At 39.8% G+C, this 18,190-nt stretch overlaps 2 protein-coding genes across 7 annotated transcripts in view; both read right to left on the reverse strand.

Annotated features, from left to right (window-relative positions):
• Positions 1 to 7,737, reverse strand: part of mpv17 (mitochondrial inner membrane protein MPV17) — a 28,024-nt gene extending 20,287 nt beyond the window's left edge. The window contains exons 1-2 of one of the 3 annotated variants that reach the window (XM_071530582.1): positions 7,671 to 7,737; positions 6,542 to 6,622 (exon numbers count right to left, since the gene is read on the reverse strand). In XM_071530582.1, the coding sequence (XP_071386683.1) occupies positions 6,542 to 6,614 (73 nt within the window). In that variant the 5' untranslated portion in view covers positions 6,615 to 6,622; positions 7,671 to 7,737. Of the gene's footprint in view, positions 1 to 6,541; positions 6,623 to 6,926; positions 7,017 to 7,670 lie in introns of those variants that run through there. The other 2 variants (XM_071530583.1, XM_071530581.1) reach the window with 2 other exon arrangements.
• Positions 7,738 to 9,586: 1,849 nt separating this feature from the next.
• The window catches only part of LOC139653663 (uridine-cytidine kinase-like 1), a 43,308-nt gene continuing 34,704 nt past the window's right edge, over positions 9,587 to 18,190 (reverse strand). For all 4 annotated transcript variants that reach the window (XM_071530576.1, XM_071530575.1, XM_071530578.1 and 1 more), the window contains 4 exons: positions 16,987 to 17,109; positions 15,721 to 15,828; positions 13,846 to 14,002; positions 9,587 to 12,184 (listed from right to left, as the gene is read on the reverse strand). In XM_071530576.1, the coding sequence (XP_071386677.1) occupies positions 12,108 to 12,184; positions 13,846 to 14,002; positions 15,721 to 15,828; positions 16,987 to 17,109 (465 nt within the window). In that variant the 3' untranslated portion in view covers positions 9,587 to 12,107. The remainder of the gene's footprint in view (positions 12,185 to 13,845; positions 14,003 to 15,720; positions 15,829 to 16,986; positions 17,110 to 18,190) is intronic.

The following is an 18,190-nucleotide window of genomic DNA, read 5'->3' on the forward strand; positions in this document are numbered from 1 at the left end:
GATGCTGGAAAACGAACGTGTCAAAATGGATACACATTACATTGCTATTTACCCTGTTGGAATTACAAGTTGCACCACTTGATGTCACTATTGTTAGAAGTTACATGTAGTTGTATGCATAGGTTTATGTCTATGGTTGGTAGTGGGTATGGGAGACAATTTGTACAAGATAACCTATTTAGTACCCATTTGTTGATGTTTAGTAATGCTAAATTAGCTAGGTTTATCCTCTTTTTCTCTGGCTATCACATAAGTTAGCAAACATTAACTTAGACTACCGTTAAGTGGGAAAGGAGAAACTGATTGTAGCATGCACATTATTGGCCACAGAAGGTGAAAACATCACTGTCTGTGACAATGTTTTGGTTATCGGTCGCTTTACCCTGACCCTGACTTAGAATCAAACACATGTTTAGCTGGTGGAACAGGCTGCTGGCTACTAGCTGGTAACTATACTGACATACTGTCACCCACTGCACATACCACTGTTAAAAAAGGACAGCACAGTGTAATGACATAGACTGTACCCAGCTGGACAAGAGCTAACCTTTCCTTAAAATGTCAAGAGAGAGCTAATAAAGGTAGTTAGGGTGAAAGGGCGGACACACACCTACTCACACACACACACAAAGGACAGCAAATGTCAATTGTACACCTTGAGAAACAATAAATACACGCATTTCCTCTGTCACTTTGACTCAGACACATTACTGGCACAGTAAAGCACGAGAAGAGAGAGAACTGAACCCACTTTAAGCTCAGGGGCTTCGGCCCTTCGCCCAACCTCAGCCCTTAACTTTATGATGGCTTGAAAAAGATCAAACCACATATAAACCTTGAAAAACGTCAGACACCCTCCCCTCCCCCCCAACCCCCAACCCCCATTTCTTTCCTGGGAAAAATCCTCGTGAGGCATTTTACATTTCCGGTTTGTTTGAAATAGGCCCAAATAGAAACAGAACTGGGTAGTTAGCATGAGCAGCGATAGCCACCATGGCAGAAAAAAAAACAAGAAAAGGGCGCCACTTACAGAAAGTCAAACTTCATCAACAGAAAATCCAAGGAAAAAGACATTTATTGTTCATATACAGTTATAGTTGCCTTGTTCTCATTAGTTGTTAGTTCTATTATAACTGTTGTGTTTTCCTAGTTGCTGCTAGCTACCAGGAGGGCAGGGATCGGCACAGAAACCAAGTGGCTGGTCGCGATACTGCAGTTCTGCCCAGAAATAATTTTTGACTTCCTGAAATTTCTTTGTCTCACTTTGACTCCCAGACCAGTGGCAGTGGTCTTTTCTTTTGAAAGCCCTCGATACTTGCGTGGCGAGAGGAAAAAGATTTTGCGTTTTGCTGTTGTTGATCATTACTGCCACTACTACCACAGAATTGTCAACTCGTTCCACTCCATTTCCATCTTCAGTCTGACATTGCCTCCACTCTAACTGATTTCCGTGGGGGAGGGGGATTCGATTTTCCCTAGAGACCAACGTATCCGCCTGAATCTAACGTCATTTTAAGTCGACATTGATGCAAAAAAAACATCTCCCCTTTGAAATCCGAACAGCACTCTGCTTTGAAGGCATTTATTCAAAGTAATTGGTACTTTTAATCGATTTAGAACAGCCTCGATAGCGGCGTCTATCTTGTCTATAGCGGTCGCCATTGTTGTTATTACTCCTCCTTGGTTCCGGTGCACAGCTTGACAACGGCGTTAGTCCCGCCTGTGACACTGATTGGCTAATCGTTCATTGGACCAATCATTTTTCAACCGAGAAACCGCTGTTTTATGTCACGATGCCAGACCAGAATCAGTCAACTGGGTGGAGTGGGCAGATTCAAAGGTCTGGACCCAGGCAACCAAATGGCTAAAACCACGATTTAATTTTGAAGCCAACAAGGAAGTGTCGCCAGGCGGCAATTCCTCTAACGTCCACTAGATGCTGGCTCCCAAAAGACTCCAAACCACCCAACTCCATGCAAGTCAATGGGACCACAGTCTAACTTCTCACTCAAAATATAAAGTCAATATTTTTTTCGACAAGAGGTTATGGCCTCAGAAGCTAATTTCACTTCTTCTAATATGTGTCCATATGGCGATTTTCAAAATTTTTTACAGTCTAGAAATGCACGCATACCACACACTTTGAGGTAGGGGATACAAACTTTAGCCTAACCATAGCCTATCTATGTTTGGAGCCACCATGAGCCGGTTTCCCCCCCCTCTCTGGACGGCACTATTTTTTTAGCATTCAGCAAAAGGGAAAAGGACAGACAGAGTATGAAAGCCTATGAAAAAATCAGAAATTACAATTAAATTGTCCTTTGGAAGAGGGGAAGGTGAACCACACATCAAAATCTGGTCACCTTATGCTTCATTTCACCTGTCGTTTGTTCAGATAACTATTCCCATAGAACATGAATGCAGCATTGCCCGAAACTCTTTCATCAAATAGTTGATTGAGCATTACCTCTCCAACTCCCAACTCCACCTCTCTCCCTCTCTTTCTTTCTGTCCTTCTCTGTTGAGCCTCTCTTCCCCCCCCTTTTCTCCTCTCTTTCTGCCTCCTTCCCTCCATACGAGTGAAAACAATGGTGATGAGTCATTCCAGTCAGTAATCTTCATTACATAAATGTAGGTCTGAAAACCATATACTGCACACACATGCACACGCAAACAGCACCTATTTTATAATACTGATGATCTAGACTTGACTCAAATATTCTCAAATATTGTAAGTATGGTCTGTTGGTGGTTTTCAAAGCGGGATCTTTGAGGGGACTGCGGGGGTCCTTCAGGGTGTTCAACAACAACTACAATCCTCACATATGGATCCTTGGGACTAAATCTGATGGGTATCTGTGGTCAAATACGGGTCTATTTGGAAGTCTTTAATATGAAAAGAGAAGCCGGTCTACGTAGAGGTTTGAAGTAGCCAGTTTTGAAAAACTAGAAAATACTGTTCACTCAGCTTTCAGATGGTAAATACTACTAGAAAATACTGTTCACCTCAGCTTTCAGATGGTAAATACTACTAGAAAATACTGTTCACCTCAGCTTTCAGATGGTAAATACTACTAGAAAATACTGTTCACTCAGCTTTCAGATGTAAATACTACTAGAAAATACTGTTCACTCAGCTTTCAGATGGTAAATACTACTAGAAAACACTGTTCACTCAGCTTTCAGATGGTAAATACTACTAGAAAATACTGTTCACCTTAGCTTTCAGATGGTAAATACTACTAGAAAATACTGTTCACCTTAGCTTTCAGATGTAAATACTACTAGAAAATACTGTTCACCTTAGCTTTCAGATGTAAATACTACTAGAAAATACTGTTCACTCAGCTTTCAGATGGTAAATACTAAAGAAAATACTGTTCACCTCAGCTTTCAGATGGTAAATACTACTAGAAAATACTGTTCACCTTAGTTTTCAGATGGTAAATACTATAGAAAATACTGTTCACCTCAGCTTTCAGATGGTAAATATTATAGAAAATACTGTTCACCTTAGTTTTCAGATGGTAAATATTATAGAAAATACTGTTCACCTTATCTTTCAACTACTACAACTTGGAGGTGTTTACGTGTTTAACCCACTGAAACACCCACATCCAAAATAATTTTGGATGTGGGTAACTTCTCAAGTAGGGTTGATTGTATTACTGTGACTATAACTGATATTGTATTTTTTTTTTTACACTTCATAATTTGTGATGCCAAGCAGGAGATATAGGAGTCTATAAAGAAAATTCCACGTCCTACTTGTAATTACCACTAGGAGGCTGATGTGAACGTTTTTGAACGTTTTTTCCTAGTTGGCAGCTTGTATTTCCGGCATGACATGAACGTGGTATTGGAGTCAAGTATTGGAAATCTGATATGTTCATTTCAAATAAAAACATGAGTGATTTTTTATCACATAAGCCATTTTATGGACCGTTAAGATTAAAATGGCAACTAATGCTTTGGATTTTATTCAGATCACTGAACAGTGTGACAGTAGCTCCCCACTCTCTCAGTACCAGAGGCTCTTATCCAAGATTTACCAGAGATCAACAAGTTGACTGAAGGGAAAGGCATTACATTCATTAGTATTATTTGGTTTTGCTACTGTGACCTTGTTGCTGTAGGGCAGTGGTTCTCAACGTGGGGTCCGGGGACCACCAGGGGTCCTTGAGGGCATTCCAGGGGGTCCCCAGCAAATTGATGAATTGTTAAACTTCATTATTTTGTCATTTTAGAATGACTATTTTGATCATATTTTCACTGTTATCTCTCTAACTACAGTGCAGATAGTCATGGAATTCTGGACAAAATCATATCTGACAATAAAAATATTCTCAGATCAAATGGGGGTCTGTGGCCCTAATGTGTACTAAATTAGGGGTCCTTGATATGAAAAAGTTTGAGAACCACTGCTGTAGGGTACTTTGAAATTACAATTTCTGCTCTGATATCTCACATTTTCTATTATGTCTGTGCTTACTTTTTATAGTGTTTGTCCCTGTATGTTGCTGCCTGTTTGACCAATATGTATTGTTGGTTTTCTTTGTCACTTTTATGAATGTTTTTTGTTCTCAGATCTCTCTTGAAAAACAGATCTAGATCTCATTGAGACTATCTGATTATGTAATGGATGAATGAAAAAAATAATTCAGATCTTCAATTTGCAATTGCAGTTTGGCATCCCGTGTTGAAGCACTGATCCCCACCACTGATTTTGTTCATGCATTAAGACGTTTTTTAGTTTTGAAATTAAGTATTGATCTTTTGATCCAGTGACTAATGGTATGTGAGTTTTACAGCCCATAGAAGGTTGGTTTATGTTGGTAAGTTTTGTAAATGCTGCAGTATAATGAATTGCAAAGGGAAGTATGAAACCATGATTAAATTAGCCAGGAGATTATTTTCCATATTCAAGGAAAACTACTCAAAAATCAAATGTGAATAAACAAAAATTATATAAATATATGAAATAAAATTTTAGGTATGGGACTTTCAAGCACCCTTGGGTGCCCCCCAGATCCCACCTTGGGAAGAGGTCTGCATCACACATCTGATGTTCACTGCCTCCATCTAGTGTTAATGAAGCTGTACTACACTGGAAGAATCAGGATAAGTTGAATATCATACCATCACAAGACAGTCAATGTGGTCCACCTCTGATATGATGGATTTAATGCAGTTTAATTTATTATATATTTATTGTGGAATTGATCAATACTACACTAGTTGTCTATGGGAAGACCTTAACCTCAAAATGATTGATCAGCTTCCACACAAGTATGACTGAATATGTTCTTATTATTATGATTATTAGTAGTTGTAGTAGTAGTAGTATTGTCCTGGCTTTTAGTGGAGAGTTTTAGTGTCCCATTGTCTAAATGCAGTTTCAGAAGCTTTTCCAAACTGACATGAATAACATTCTGTGGGAAACACTGAATACTTAGAATTTTTGACATGGAAATGGTCACATTTAAAGATATTGAATATCAGCCATCAGCAGCTTCAATCCAAGAATATTAGTATTGGCCTACAAAAACCTATATTCGTTGCACCCTCCAGCACTCTTTCCATCGCTGAGTCTGCACTATTGAGGTTATTGATTTGTATATTGGCACAAAGGTGTAACTTTATTTCGAATCCATCTCTAGCTCTAATTAGCTAGCTTACTCCTCTCTATTGGGAAAACGCGACTTTATTATTTATGTCAACTACAGGCTTCCATAAGCTGTGCCAGAGACCTTGTCGATGTTGCTGCATTTCCCACTGGTTGCCAGTAGAGGTCAATAAAAGTAATAGATTACTTAAAGCCCCTTTAAATTCATATTGCTTAACTGTTTTTTTTTTTAATTTTCCAGCTCAATCTTCATCAGTAACTTAGCAGAGAGTGATCAAGAACAGACTGAAAGGGGTGACAGCAGCCATTCTGTTCAAAGGCCTCTCTTTGTTGATTCTGAATCTGAAGTGAACCCTGTAAGCTGGATCAAAGGGCATGTGTGGCCAACAGTTCAATATATAGCAGTGGTTCTCAACGTGGGGCCCGGGAACCACCAGGGGTCCTTGAGGGGGTTCCAGAGGGTTTCAAACTTCAGCATTATTTCATTTACAAGAAGTTAACACAATTAGAGAATTAGAGAAGAATGTAAGAATGACAATTTTGATAATAGTTTCACTGTTATCTCTCTACCTGCAATGCATATAGTCATGGAATTCTGGACAAAATCATATCTAACAATAAAGACAATATCAGATTTGGGATCAAGAGACAAAATCTCATCAAGTGGGGGTCCATGGCCCTAATGTGGACTAAATTAGGGGTCCTTGATATGAAAAAGGTTGAGAATCACTGATATATAGGACCCCTCTTACCTACCCATATACCCATATACACAAATTTGCCTGTTGCATGTCTCTTCAAAATGAGATTTTCAACTACAGACAAGACCACTTGTGGATATGCAGTGTGTGTGTGTGTGTGTGTGTGTGTGTGTGTGTGTGTGTGTGTGTGTGTGAGTCAGGGAGTTATTCCTACCAGCGGTCACTATCTGGACAGTCCATGGGTATTTGGTCATCAAGGCCTGGTAGGATCTCCACAGGCCTGCCATTGTCCCTCCTTTGGAACACACACACACACACACACATACACACAGGTCACTATAGATTTGATAACCATTTTCAACGGGGTGAGTCCACTTACTAATGAGGTGCATCTGAAACCCTTAACCCCGCCCTCCCGCAGGCATGAAACGTGACTCAAATTAAACGGCCGCGTGCTAATGAGTCCCATACCGTTCTCGATTACAGCTTGTTCATTGGATTCACTTGTACTCCCCAACACTATGTTGAGGCTAGTGCTCCGTAGCCCCAATGAGTTCGGTTCTCTAATTTTAAAATGTGACAATGTAATACTTCCATACCTATGAACAAATGCCTCATACGAATCGTTGGTGTCTTCTGGTAAATTCGGCGTAGACATAATCAACCAAGCAGCACTTTATTTCGATAAAATCTTTACTTTAATAACCGCCTCACATTGCTCGCTACCACCAGACACGCTTTAAAGTTGTTGTGGGTATAACAGGCGAATTAGAAAAGTTTTAACTATACTTCAAACAAGTGCTGCTTGGTGGAATATATAGGCTAATGCCGAATTGAAGAGTGGCCCCTACAACTTTGTAAAAGGTCATAAGTCAGAGGATATGTTTGCCGATAAGCAAGGAAACGTTACTTTTACCGGTTTGAATTCAGGTTGATTTGAGGTTCAGGGCTCGCGCTCAGTTAGCTGTCACCAATGGCTTTAATGTAAAATCGCGCTGTTTTCATAGCTGTTAAGACAGTGTTGCCTCTTCAGTACAACAATACCGCAATTATAAATATCTGTAAACTCTCTCTGTATAAAATAACTACAGCCAGACCAAATTCAACCAATCCTACATCATTTCGCTCTTGTCGATAAACATTCCCAGTTACAAATCGCTAAATTAATGTGCTTATCATTATCATGCTGACCAAAAGCATGCTATCACTCTCATTCTATAGCCTGCTAATGGCTAGTTCAGGAAACTTAGACAAGACAACAATGTATTCATGAACACTCACTATATTACTATCAGTGTATAAAAACACTCTCTAGGTTACTATCAATGTAATGTGACACTCACTATATAACTATCAATGGACAAAAATTGTTACATGCCGGTGCCTGGTTCCACTGATCCAATACTGGTGCTGCCTTCACGATCTCCTCATAACCTCCGACTTCTGCATTCAGAGATTCGCAAAAAGAACTTGTCGCGCGTTCGGTGGGAAATGGTAACAAAATTGACACAGTAACAAAATGGCTTTTTGTGGGGACTGATAGTAGAAAGAAATAGGACTCTTCACGTGCTAGTATAAAAAAAAAAAGTTTGTTTGAGAGGCCGTTTTATTTTCAAAATGAAGTGAACATTGCTAATTATTTACATGAAACGCCAAGCAAAACATCCAATAATGAAATACATATTCTTAACTTTTATCATCAGTTGTGCATATGGCTTCCATGCTCTCAGTCCCCTAAACGTCACATCTTGGCAACTTGGTTATCACAGGTTATCATAGAGAACTATATATTATACTATATGTATTCTACATAAGGATGTTGAACAATATATGGATATTATCTTACACTCTTCCAATAAGAAAGTTGTGAAATTAGGTATCGTTTATATCTCCTGTATGCATTCTGCCTGGTGTTTCTTTTCCATTTTTTTTTCACAGTCCTTCACATTTTCCTAGTCGTATTTACCACTTTGTTGTCTCGTTCGTACCCCTCAACTTGCAAGTCCGCTATTTCCGACGACACTTGAAGGCAACATAGGAACTGCAGTGTACGTCACTTCCGCTGTAAACAATGTAGCGAAAATGTGCTGCCCTCAAGTGGTTCAACCCCAACATTAAACAACTGTTTGCAACCAAGGAATCGCAACACACCAACACTAACGCGCGTGCGCACAACAAATGAAGAGTTCAAACAAAAGTTGAAGTTCATATTTTATTCTGTCAACATGAAACGACCCCCACTGTACTGTACAGATGTGTTGTGGCATTTGAGAATTTATTACACAAAGAAACACCAACCTACCAGTCTGTACATCGCGTTTTGCCACGTAAAAGCATCAGCAACCTTGTTTTAGCAAAAAAATGTAACAAAGTTTCATGAAAAACAGCACTTCAAGGTAGGTAACCAGCTTTCAGTACAGATAAAAATAGCTCGGTGGGGGTGATAAGTATACAGTAGGTAACAAGTTGGGGTTTCCATTCAAGTTTTTTTTGTGAATTATCATGTATTACGGGATAGAAAAGCTGACTTGAAACGGTAAAATTCGATGAAATCTCCATATCGCAAAAACAGTGTTTATGCTCGCTAGTGGCGGGAAAATTTAAGTAGGATGGAAACGCATTTGTCAAATAAATAATGACATTGGATAGGATTAACACCACAAAAATGTTTCCAACGTGGCTGCATGACCATTAGTTGGTACATTAGAATGTCATATGTGTTGTTTTTAACATGTAAAAGTTTCCATCGTGGTGGTATGACCACTAGTTGGTACATTAGAGTGTCATATGTGTGGTTTCTAACATGTATTAAGTCTCCAATTGTAGTTGTATGACCGTTAGTTGGTACATTATCATATTTATGCCAAGTTGTAACTATACTGTATATTTGTTTGTTTTTGTTTACAGATGAAATCATGAAATATGACCAACATTAGCTGACACTATAGAACAATAACTTGACACTGTCCATCAGTTCATATAAGATTCTTTCCATTTTCTGGTGGTCGATTCACTTCAACCCTGCTCATGGAAACGCACCTAATTAGCTTTTTATTTTTTGTAACATTTCAAAAGTTTGAGTAAAATTGGCTTGACAGCTGGATGGAAACAGAGCTAATGTGTGAGTGTTTCCATTGGTTAGATAAACAGTCCTGGATTTTATAATATTGTACATTTGTTGTGTTGTGAATGTAATAGAGTCCTTACAAATGCACAATGTTGCACCAAGCCTGCCACAATGAGTAGATGGTAAATCCAATCACAATAAAAGACAAACTCTTTTATTGCAGCTTTAGTTCGTGACCATTTTGTCAGGGCAGGTTCTATTCTTTCCATATTTCTCAACTCAAGCCGTCTTTGTGAAACAGGGGCGTTTCAGTTTTTAATGGCAAACATTTAAAAACACACAAGGTAATAACTTACACATAAAAACAAAAACACAATTCAAGTATTGAACCTGGATAAATGGCTGTGATGCAAAAGAAATTGATGGGAAAATAAAAATCCCTGCAAAAAGAAATTAAAATAGAATAAAAAAGCTTTGAGCAGCAACAAACAAGGTGATCCCAGAATGCCCCCATATGCATCAATTTCTGTCTTGTAGCCAGAAAAACCCAAGCTAAAGGCTATTGAGACTTAGTTCATGAGAGAGTAATTTTTTAATGTATTTCTATCATTAGAACCTATTCTAACATAATTAAGTGCTGTAATTTTTTTTGTTGTTCTTTTTTAAATACCAACCTCTTCTTTTCCAAAACAGGGGCCAGTTCTGTCAATTGAACATTGTAAATTAACTTGACTTTTGATCATTTTCCTAGCAATGACACCTAGTATTAAGGCATACTAAGTGACCTCTACAAAAGTTTGGTGTCACTGGGACTCGGGGCTCAAGTAAGTAATCAGTAATAAGGGGGATAACATTGGAAATAAAGAGAAAGTTAGCAACTGAAAAAGCTTCCAATGTGACCCATGGCCAAAAAGGGTTTTTAAAAAGTAAAAAAAAAAAAGGCTTACTACTCTGGTAACTAGTGGAATAAAACAAGAGAAAGTGAAAAAATATGGCAATGAACTCAAACGAGTAAAAAAACAAAACAGTACAAATACATCCTCAAATATTTCACCATTTCTTTTGATTATCATTCAGTCCTCTCCATCCACACCGGAGCAATGTTGTCCCTTTCAGTGAATATCGCCTGAGATAATATTGCCTTTGTCACGGCGGGGGACGTCGGCACATGAGCCAAGCGGCAGATATCCTGAAGCTGCGATAAGCTAATTCTTACACCGAGCTTAAAATCTAGGGAAAAGATACACTACACTGTTAACTAACGAGACTTACCATATCTTCAAAACTCTCTCTGGAGATTTCCTTCCATACGTTTGAACAGTTGTCCGAGGCATCCGATACTTTAAACCCTGAACCAAAGTCTCTGTGTGCAAATTCTAAGACAGGTAGTTTCGACCACACCTTGTGACTGGCATGGGGGCAATTATATAGTGACATTACTTCGCGATAAATCATGGCATTAAATTATAAATCGCAGTATAACGTCCCCATCATAATCATAGGCTATATTAACGTAGTATACAGTACTTGGTGTAAACTTACTGGATGCTCAACACTGAAACTATCACATCTCATTCCAACTCCTATTAAACTAAATGACTAAAACTGAGCGTCGCTCTAGCCAACTAGCTAACTCTCCAGCAGGAATTTTATCCCCACAATTTGTGAACAATGTCTGGCTTATTTACGGTCACCTAAAGCGAGAAAAGCATGGAATTGTATTTGACTTCTGGCTGATTTTGTCAGATCCGTGCCACCTATGCTGAGAACAAATATCTGATTCTACCCGGCAGTATAAAAGAAGACCAAGACTAAAAGGGTTCACCCTTTAATGCCATCTTAGTTATTATAGGTCCCATCAGTAGGTTCCCTGATGATGGTAAAGACCAGCCTGGAAAAGCTGATACTAAATCAAGGCTTTGTCAATAAATGGACAGTACGTGTTTTCAAATGCTTCAACATCAACCATCTAAAATCCTAAGCCTCCCATCAATAACAAATGAAAATGACACTACTGGCAACATCATCAACATCAAACATTTTACTCAACGGGTAGCTTGGCTCTTAGATCACCTTTATGCCAGTGGCTTGCACTGGAATAACCATGATCTGTTGCAAAGTTGCCTTTGGGAAACCCATCAAGTCATAACACCCAGTGGACTGGGTGTACCAGGCATCAGAGCTAGCATAGCCTGGCTAATATCTTACATATTCCTCAGGAGGACAGGTAACGCGTTGACCTTTCACCCATTAGGGTGACAGATAGATAGATGCAACTCATTCAGTTCCCTGACATGAAGGGAAATGCCCATTCAACTCCCAATCATTTCAATGGGAAAGCTCTTTAATTTCCTGTTAACTTGAATGATTGTGTCCATCACACTTTCCATATATTTAAACGGGAAGATCTTCTGAGATGGTCATTTTTTTTTTTTTTAAGGGAAATAACCATTAGATTCTGGCTGGCTCGAATGGAAATCTCCATTAAAATCCATTTTGACTTAAGTGGAAATTGCATTTACCCAATTGTAAACTCCATTCAATTTCCACCGATTTGAATGGGCAGCTATTCGCATGGCATCCCTTCCTAGATAGGAGGAGGATGGCGATGGAGCAGAGTAGTGAGTGGAGGGGAAGAGTCTTGTCATGGTGTTCATGGGTAAGTACTCGTATGTCAACCTTCCACTTCCCCCATTCCTCCTCTCTTCTGTCTTCAGTAGTCCATCCCTTCATCGCTTTCATACCAGTCTGAGGGAGCGTCGGTGCCAAAGTAGCGATCTCCAAAATTACCTGGAGAGGAAGAGAAGATCGGATGAAATGAGAAGGGAAGAAAAGGGAAGAGGTTGTCAGTATTCCCCGATTAGTAAATGTCTTTCCCGCTGAGTGGTGACATTCTCCACCAGCGACAGAGATAGAGAACGTCTGAGTAGTCACATTATTTATGACTCATTTCACTGAGCATCCAAGCATACAGAGGCCATCCACTAAGAGGTAGGGTGAGACTGATATATCAGTTTACCTCAGGACGATTTTGTCCTTTTATTAAGAATGGGATCTGGTCCAGTCAGTGTGGCCCACCTCTGATATGATAGATATGATGCAGTTTGACTGATTGTCATTATCACTGGTTTCAATGAAGAGTCTTAGTACAAGCAACGGCCTAGGTCAGGAAAAAGACAAGTGAGTGAGCAGGAAAAAAACAAGAGAAGGGGAATAATGTAAAGGGAAAATGCAGGAGAGGAGATGATCATCACGAGACAATCAAAGGAACCCAGAAGTCGGGGTGTGAAAAGCAGGTTTTTATGTAGCTAAGAATTGACCGGGTCACTGAAAATCCTGATTCCCCACCCAGCTTTTGGCTTTGGTAATGGAAGATGTAGACCAAGCAGAACCACTTTTGCATTGCTTTGCTCTATCAAAAGTCACGCTTGTTGGTGTTTCACTGGGTGTGTTCTGGGGTAGGGCTGGGCAATATATTGATATTATATCGATATCATGATAAGAGACTAGATATCGTCTTAGATTTTGGATATCGTAATATCGTGATATGGCATAAGTGTCTTTGCCTGGTTTTAAAGGCTGCATTACAGTAAAGTGATGTCATTTTCTGAACTAACCAGACTGTTCTAGCTGTTCTATTATTTGTCTTTACCCACGTAGTCATTCTATCCACATTACTGATGATTATTTATCAAAAATCTCATTGTGTAAATATTTTGTGAAAACACCAATAGTCATCCCTACAATATTGTCGCAATATCGATATCGAGGTATTTGGTCAAAAATATTGTGATATTTGATTTTGTCCACGTCGCCCAGCCCTATGCTGGGGTCAAGCATCAAAACCAAAACATTTGTTTCTGTAGACCTATTTTGTATTTTATAATTTTCTTCATTTCATTTTGGCCCAAATATAATCCATAATCATATGTCTGGAAAACGTAATCTTGATTATGCTTCAGTCTAGCCAGTAAGCTAGTTAGCTCGCTAGCTAACTGGCTACAGCTGTTGATGTATAGTTAGGCTATCTAGCTAACATTACTAGCAGCAAAAACATCATAGGCTACTTCAGGTAACGTTCCACACCAGGAAGACCAACAATCTCTGCCACTTTCCTCCATGCATTATCTCATTTATCATAATAATTCTCTCTTCCACCTTGCATTCAAAGACGAAGTGAAATGAGTGACAAAAATGTAATGACCCGGAGAATCCGAGAACCAGATTTTTGCCCAAATGTGATTGGTTCTCACACCGGGACCATCGTGTTCATTGGCTTCATGTTCAACTTTTTCAACATTTGCTCGTTGCATCGTGGGCCCGGTTCACGTCGCCACCTATCCCATCATGACACGTCACAGTTACTCACTTCTCATAGACAATGAATGGAAGCAAACTATTTGAATCGTGAAATCGCATCTGGTGTGCCGCTGAAAAGATGTCCTGCTCACCGATGCCTGGTATGATGTGGAACTGGTCGTTGACCCCCTTGTCCACGGCGGTGGTGATGATGCGGACCTTAGGGAAGGCATAGGCCACCGAGTGGACGCCCATCTCTGCCATCAGCAGGGACAACAGGAAGATCTTATCTTCTGGAACATCATGGTCCTTTACACAGAGAGTGAGAGAGAGAGAGAGAGAACAGGTTAAGGACTGAAAAAATTCTTTCCTTCCTGAATTGTAAGCAATGTGGAAATTCTAAATGGTATCACCTTCTGTGTCCCGGGTGCCAAAGTCTTGGACATCAATGTACATATTCCAGCTTCAGTTGATCTATACCCTAGTGTGCACTGTTATTATTCATGTTGGCTTCAATGACACTAAGAGAATCTGAGAAATTACATTATGACTTTGACGTACTGACTGCAACTGCTTGGGAGCCTTGAGGAGAATTGCATACTGTCAAGCCTGATCCTGACTCATGGACATAACTCAGAGCGGTTCAGCTACCTCGCTGGTCTCCATACACGGCTTCAGAAGTATTGCACTGATGCTGGTCTACATTTCATAGACAACTTTGACCTGTTCTGGAGGCGGAAGGATGCATACCTTGAGAGATGGTCTGTATCCCAACTGCAGGGGAACAAAGCTTCTAGCTGGGAATTTTGAAGGACCTTTTGCAACTGCATACCTTAATGTTACTGATGGCCCTCTCTGTTCTCTTCCCACTCTATGTGTCTACTGTGCAGCTACCCACTCAACCACTCATTTCCTTTCATAGAATTGGCAGAACTCTTAATTCATAAGTTCATATTTTCATGCTCAGCTTTCTATTTGGTGGCAAGATCCACCAATATCTGTGTTCTAGTTTACAGCAGTGGTTCTCGACGTGGGGTCCGAGGACCACCAGTGGTCCTTGAGGGGGTCCCCGGCAAATTGATGAATTGTTAAACTTCACCATCATTTCATTTACAAGAAGTTAACACAATTAGAGAATGTAGAAGAATGACTGTTTTGATCATAGTTTCACTGTTATCTCTGCCTACAATACAGATAGTCATGGAATTCTGGACAAAATCATATCTAACAATAAAAATATTCTCAGATTTGGGTCTGAGAGATAAAATCTCAACAAATGAGGGTCCGTGGCCTTAATTTCTACTAAATTAGGGGTCCTTGATATGAAAATGGTTGAGAATCACTGGTTTACAGACCTCCAAAACTGTCTGATAACTTCACTGGGGAGTTCTCTGCTCACCTATGTCTTATTATGCGCAAGTATGACAGAGTTCTTATCCTCCGTGACTTTAACATCCGTGTCTGCTGCCCTTCCCATTCCCTAGCCTCTGATTTTTAGGAATCTTATTGAATCATTTAGTCTGGTCCAATCTACTGAAGGACACACACACACACACACTGCAAAGGACGTACCCTCGATGTAGTTCTCTCCTCTAGCTTTACCCTAGAGGGTTGGGAAACGGTCGATGTCAGCAGTAAGACTGCTTAGTGTCAAGCTAATGTTGGTCATATTTCATGCTGTCTGAATCCAATAACAAAAAAAATGTGCTTGGCAATATTTAATGTACCAACTAATGGTCATACATCCAAAGACTTTGCCTTTGTTCGGACCAGAACTGGAACGGATGCGTAGTGGGATTTACGTGCGTGAATAGCAGCACTGCTGTTAACACCAGAAGCGTATTTCCACACGCTCCAGAAGCCCCCCCTCCCTCCCCCCGAGTAAAATGCAATACTGATCATACTACTGCCTCCCTGAAATCCATTATTGGGATGGACAACTTTAATCCCGGTCCTTTAACCTCCCTTTTTGTCAATTTGTGCCCCCCTACCAGTAAAATTCCAGATGTAGACCAGTGTAGACCTACCAGCAGTACTCTGACAGCCATGAGAGCAGCAGCTCCGGTGGACACGGTGCTGTCCATCAGAATGACGTAGTCTTCACTCATATCTTTGGGCAGACGAAGATAGTGAAGCTGGAGGAAGGAGACACGTCAGTAACTGTAGAGAATAGACAGCAGGCTACGGACTAACACACTGAATCTGTCCAGTATTTTGTGCCAGTATGAAAAATGCACCTTCATACTCTTACAGTATATATCATAACTCTGGGATGTTCAAAGCATTCCCAAAGTTATTTTGTTTATTTTCTACGTTTGGCCAGTTATCCACGGGAATGAGACAACTATACTCCCAAATAAAATGGACCCAGAAATGTACTGTTTTTTTTGTTTAACAGTTATGGGTGGATTTTCCTTTAAATTTGAACATGTTCATGCCAAAATGCCCCCCCCCCCCCCCACAGAACTGTATTCTTGTAAGGGTGGAAAATCCTCTGAAACAGCATTTACACCATGGGACACAAAAACTCAAAAATGAAACCTAGGACGATAATACTAGGGCTGAACAATTAATCAAAATTTTATCGAAATCGCAATATGGCCTACTGCAATTTTCAAATCGCAGGAGGCGCAATATTTGTTAAAGGTGAAATGTGTCAAAATAGCATTTTAAAGTAAATATTGTGGTGCTGCAGAGATGTCCTGGCCTACACATCATATTCTACAGACTTAAGAAAACGTCTTTGTTTGGTACAGATCCCCGCAAAAATCACACCATTATCATTTTAATACGTTTTTCAATGAAAATGAGAATAATGATGTAAAAATGATCATTCCCTCTAATATCGCAAATCATATCGCAATTACAATATCAGTCAAAATAATTGCAATTAGATATTTTTTCAAAATCGTTCAGCCCTAGATAACACTACTAATAACAGTACTATTACTAATAATAATAAAACCTACCCATGCCATAATTGTGAAGTGAAATTCCATCAAAATGTCGCATTATGATCAATTCAAGTTAAGGGCTTCCCATAGACAACCAGTATAGTTTTGATCTATTCTACAATATGTAATCAATAAAACTGCATCATATCCATCAGATTAGAGGTGGACCACACAACCAGATCCCATTTTTGATCAAAGGACAGTATTGGCCCCGTATATCGTTCTAACCCTGGTGTGGCACACTTAATAGTAGCTGGAAGAGAAAGAAGAAAGGCTCAGCACAGTAAAAAAAGACACGCAAGCACACACACACACACACACACACACACACACACACACCTCTGGTTCTCCTGTGTCATGGTTGGTCTGGATGAGGATCTTTCCCAGGCGGATATCTTTACAGACAGCCATCAAAGCCTGCTCCATGGTCTCCCCGGCTCTCAGGATGGACACACCAGTGATCTACGCACACACACACACACAGGAGAGAGATGACAGGAATTAGGAGCCTTGGGAATGTTACATGGGAGACGAGTCTGGTAAAAAAAAATGTTCCGTTGTGATGGCTTTCACCTTGAGTATTTATAGAACGGACAGATGTGAAAAATGGACACTGAAAACTTTGATTTCATTGTTATACGTGGACCAAAGAAACCCAACCAACCCAATAAATAACCTACAAGGCAGAGCATTATAGCATTTCTTTTTTTTTATGATTATTATTTGGCATTTCTGCTTTATTGGACACTCACAATATAGAGAGACAAAGATCTTGGGCCAGATTCGAACGCAGGACGTTGCATTTATGTGGTATGCAGAGCTTTATTCTTTGTATGGTGGAAAAGCCTTTTACAGCCGATTAAAAGCCAATAAATATGTAATCAAACAAACTGCATCACAGCAATCATATTGGAGATGGATGACACTGTCTGGCCGATATCTGATTTTTGATAAAAGGCCAATATCAGAAAACCCATAACACTGATTGTAAGTCTCCCTCTCTTGGTCTCAGTTTATTCAACGTTAAATAGAAAAACTCTCACAGCATGTGCTGCCGTAAAACAGCTCCAGTACGCAGGAGGCTTAGTGCCTGGAGGGACTTTTCACAGGGAGATGAAGTGGAACAGAAAACTATAAAATGACTCCCATCACAGCAGCATCTAATGAGATACAACAAGGCTTGTAGCCTGTTGTTGCTGAAATGTTCCATCAACTAAAGCTTGTTTGAAAACCCTCATGCCATTTGGCAGAAGATTTTGATGTCTGTTTTAAAGGGTCTATGTGCAATTTCTGGTCCAATGCTGACCTCTATCATTCATCGATGTCATTACAACAACAAATCAAGGCTTGGCCCCTCCCCTGCCCTCCTCAAGCACATGCCTGCTACGAACTGTTTGGAGGAGTACAAACATGCCCAATTTACCAGAACGCCCTACAGGTTAGTAATAAAATCTCAAGTTATATTTTCCAATGTAGGTTTTTTGGCGATAACGAAGGCAGAAAGAAATTGCCAGATTTGTTTAACAGACCTAGGCCTGACGTT

Source organism: Centroberyx affinis, unplaced genomic scaffold (genome assembly GCF_046629955.1).
Source record: "Centroberyx affinis isolate AG114_WGS23_722 - 3 ecotype Tasmania unplaced genomic scaffold, CSIRO-AGI_Caff_v1 ptg001945l_1, whole genome shotgun sequence".
NCBI lineage: Eukaryota > Metazoa > Chordata > Actinopteri > Beryciformes > Berycidae > Centroberyx > Centroberyx affinis.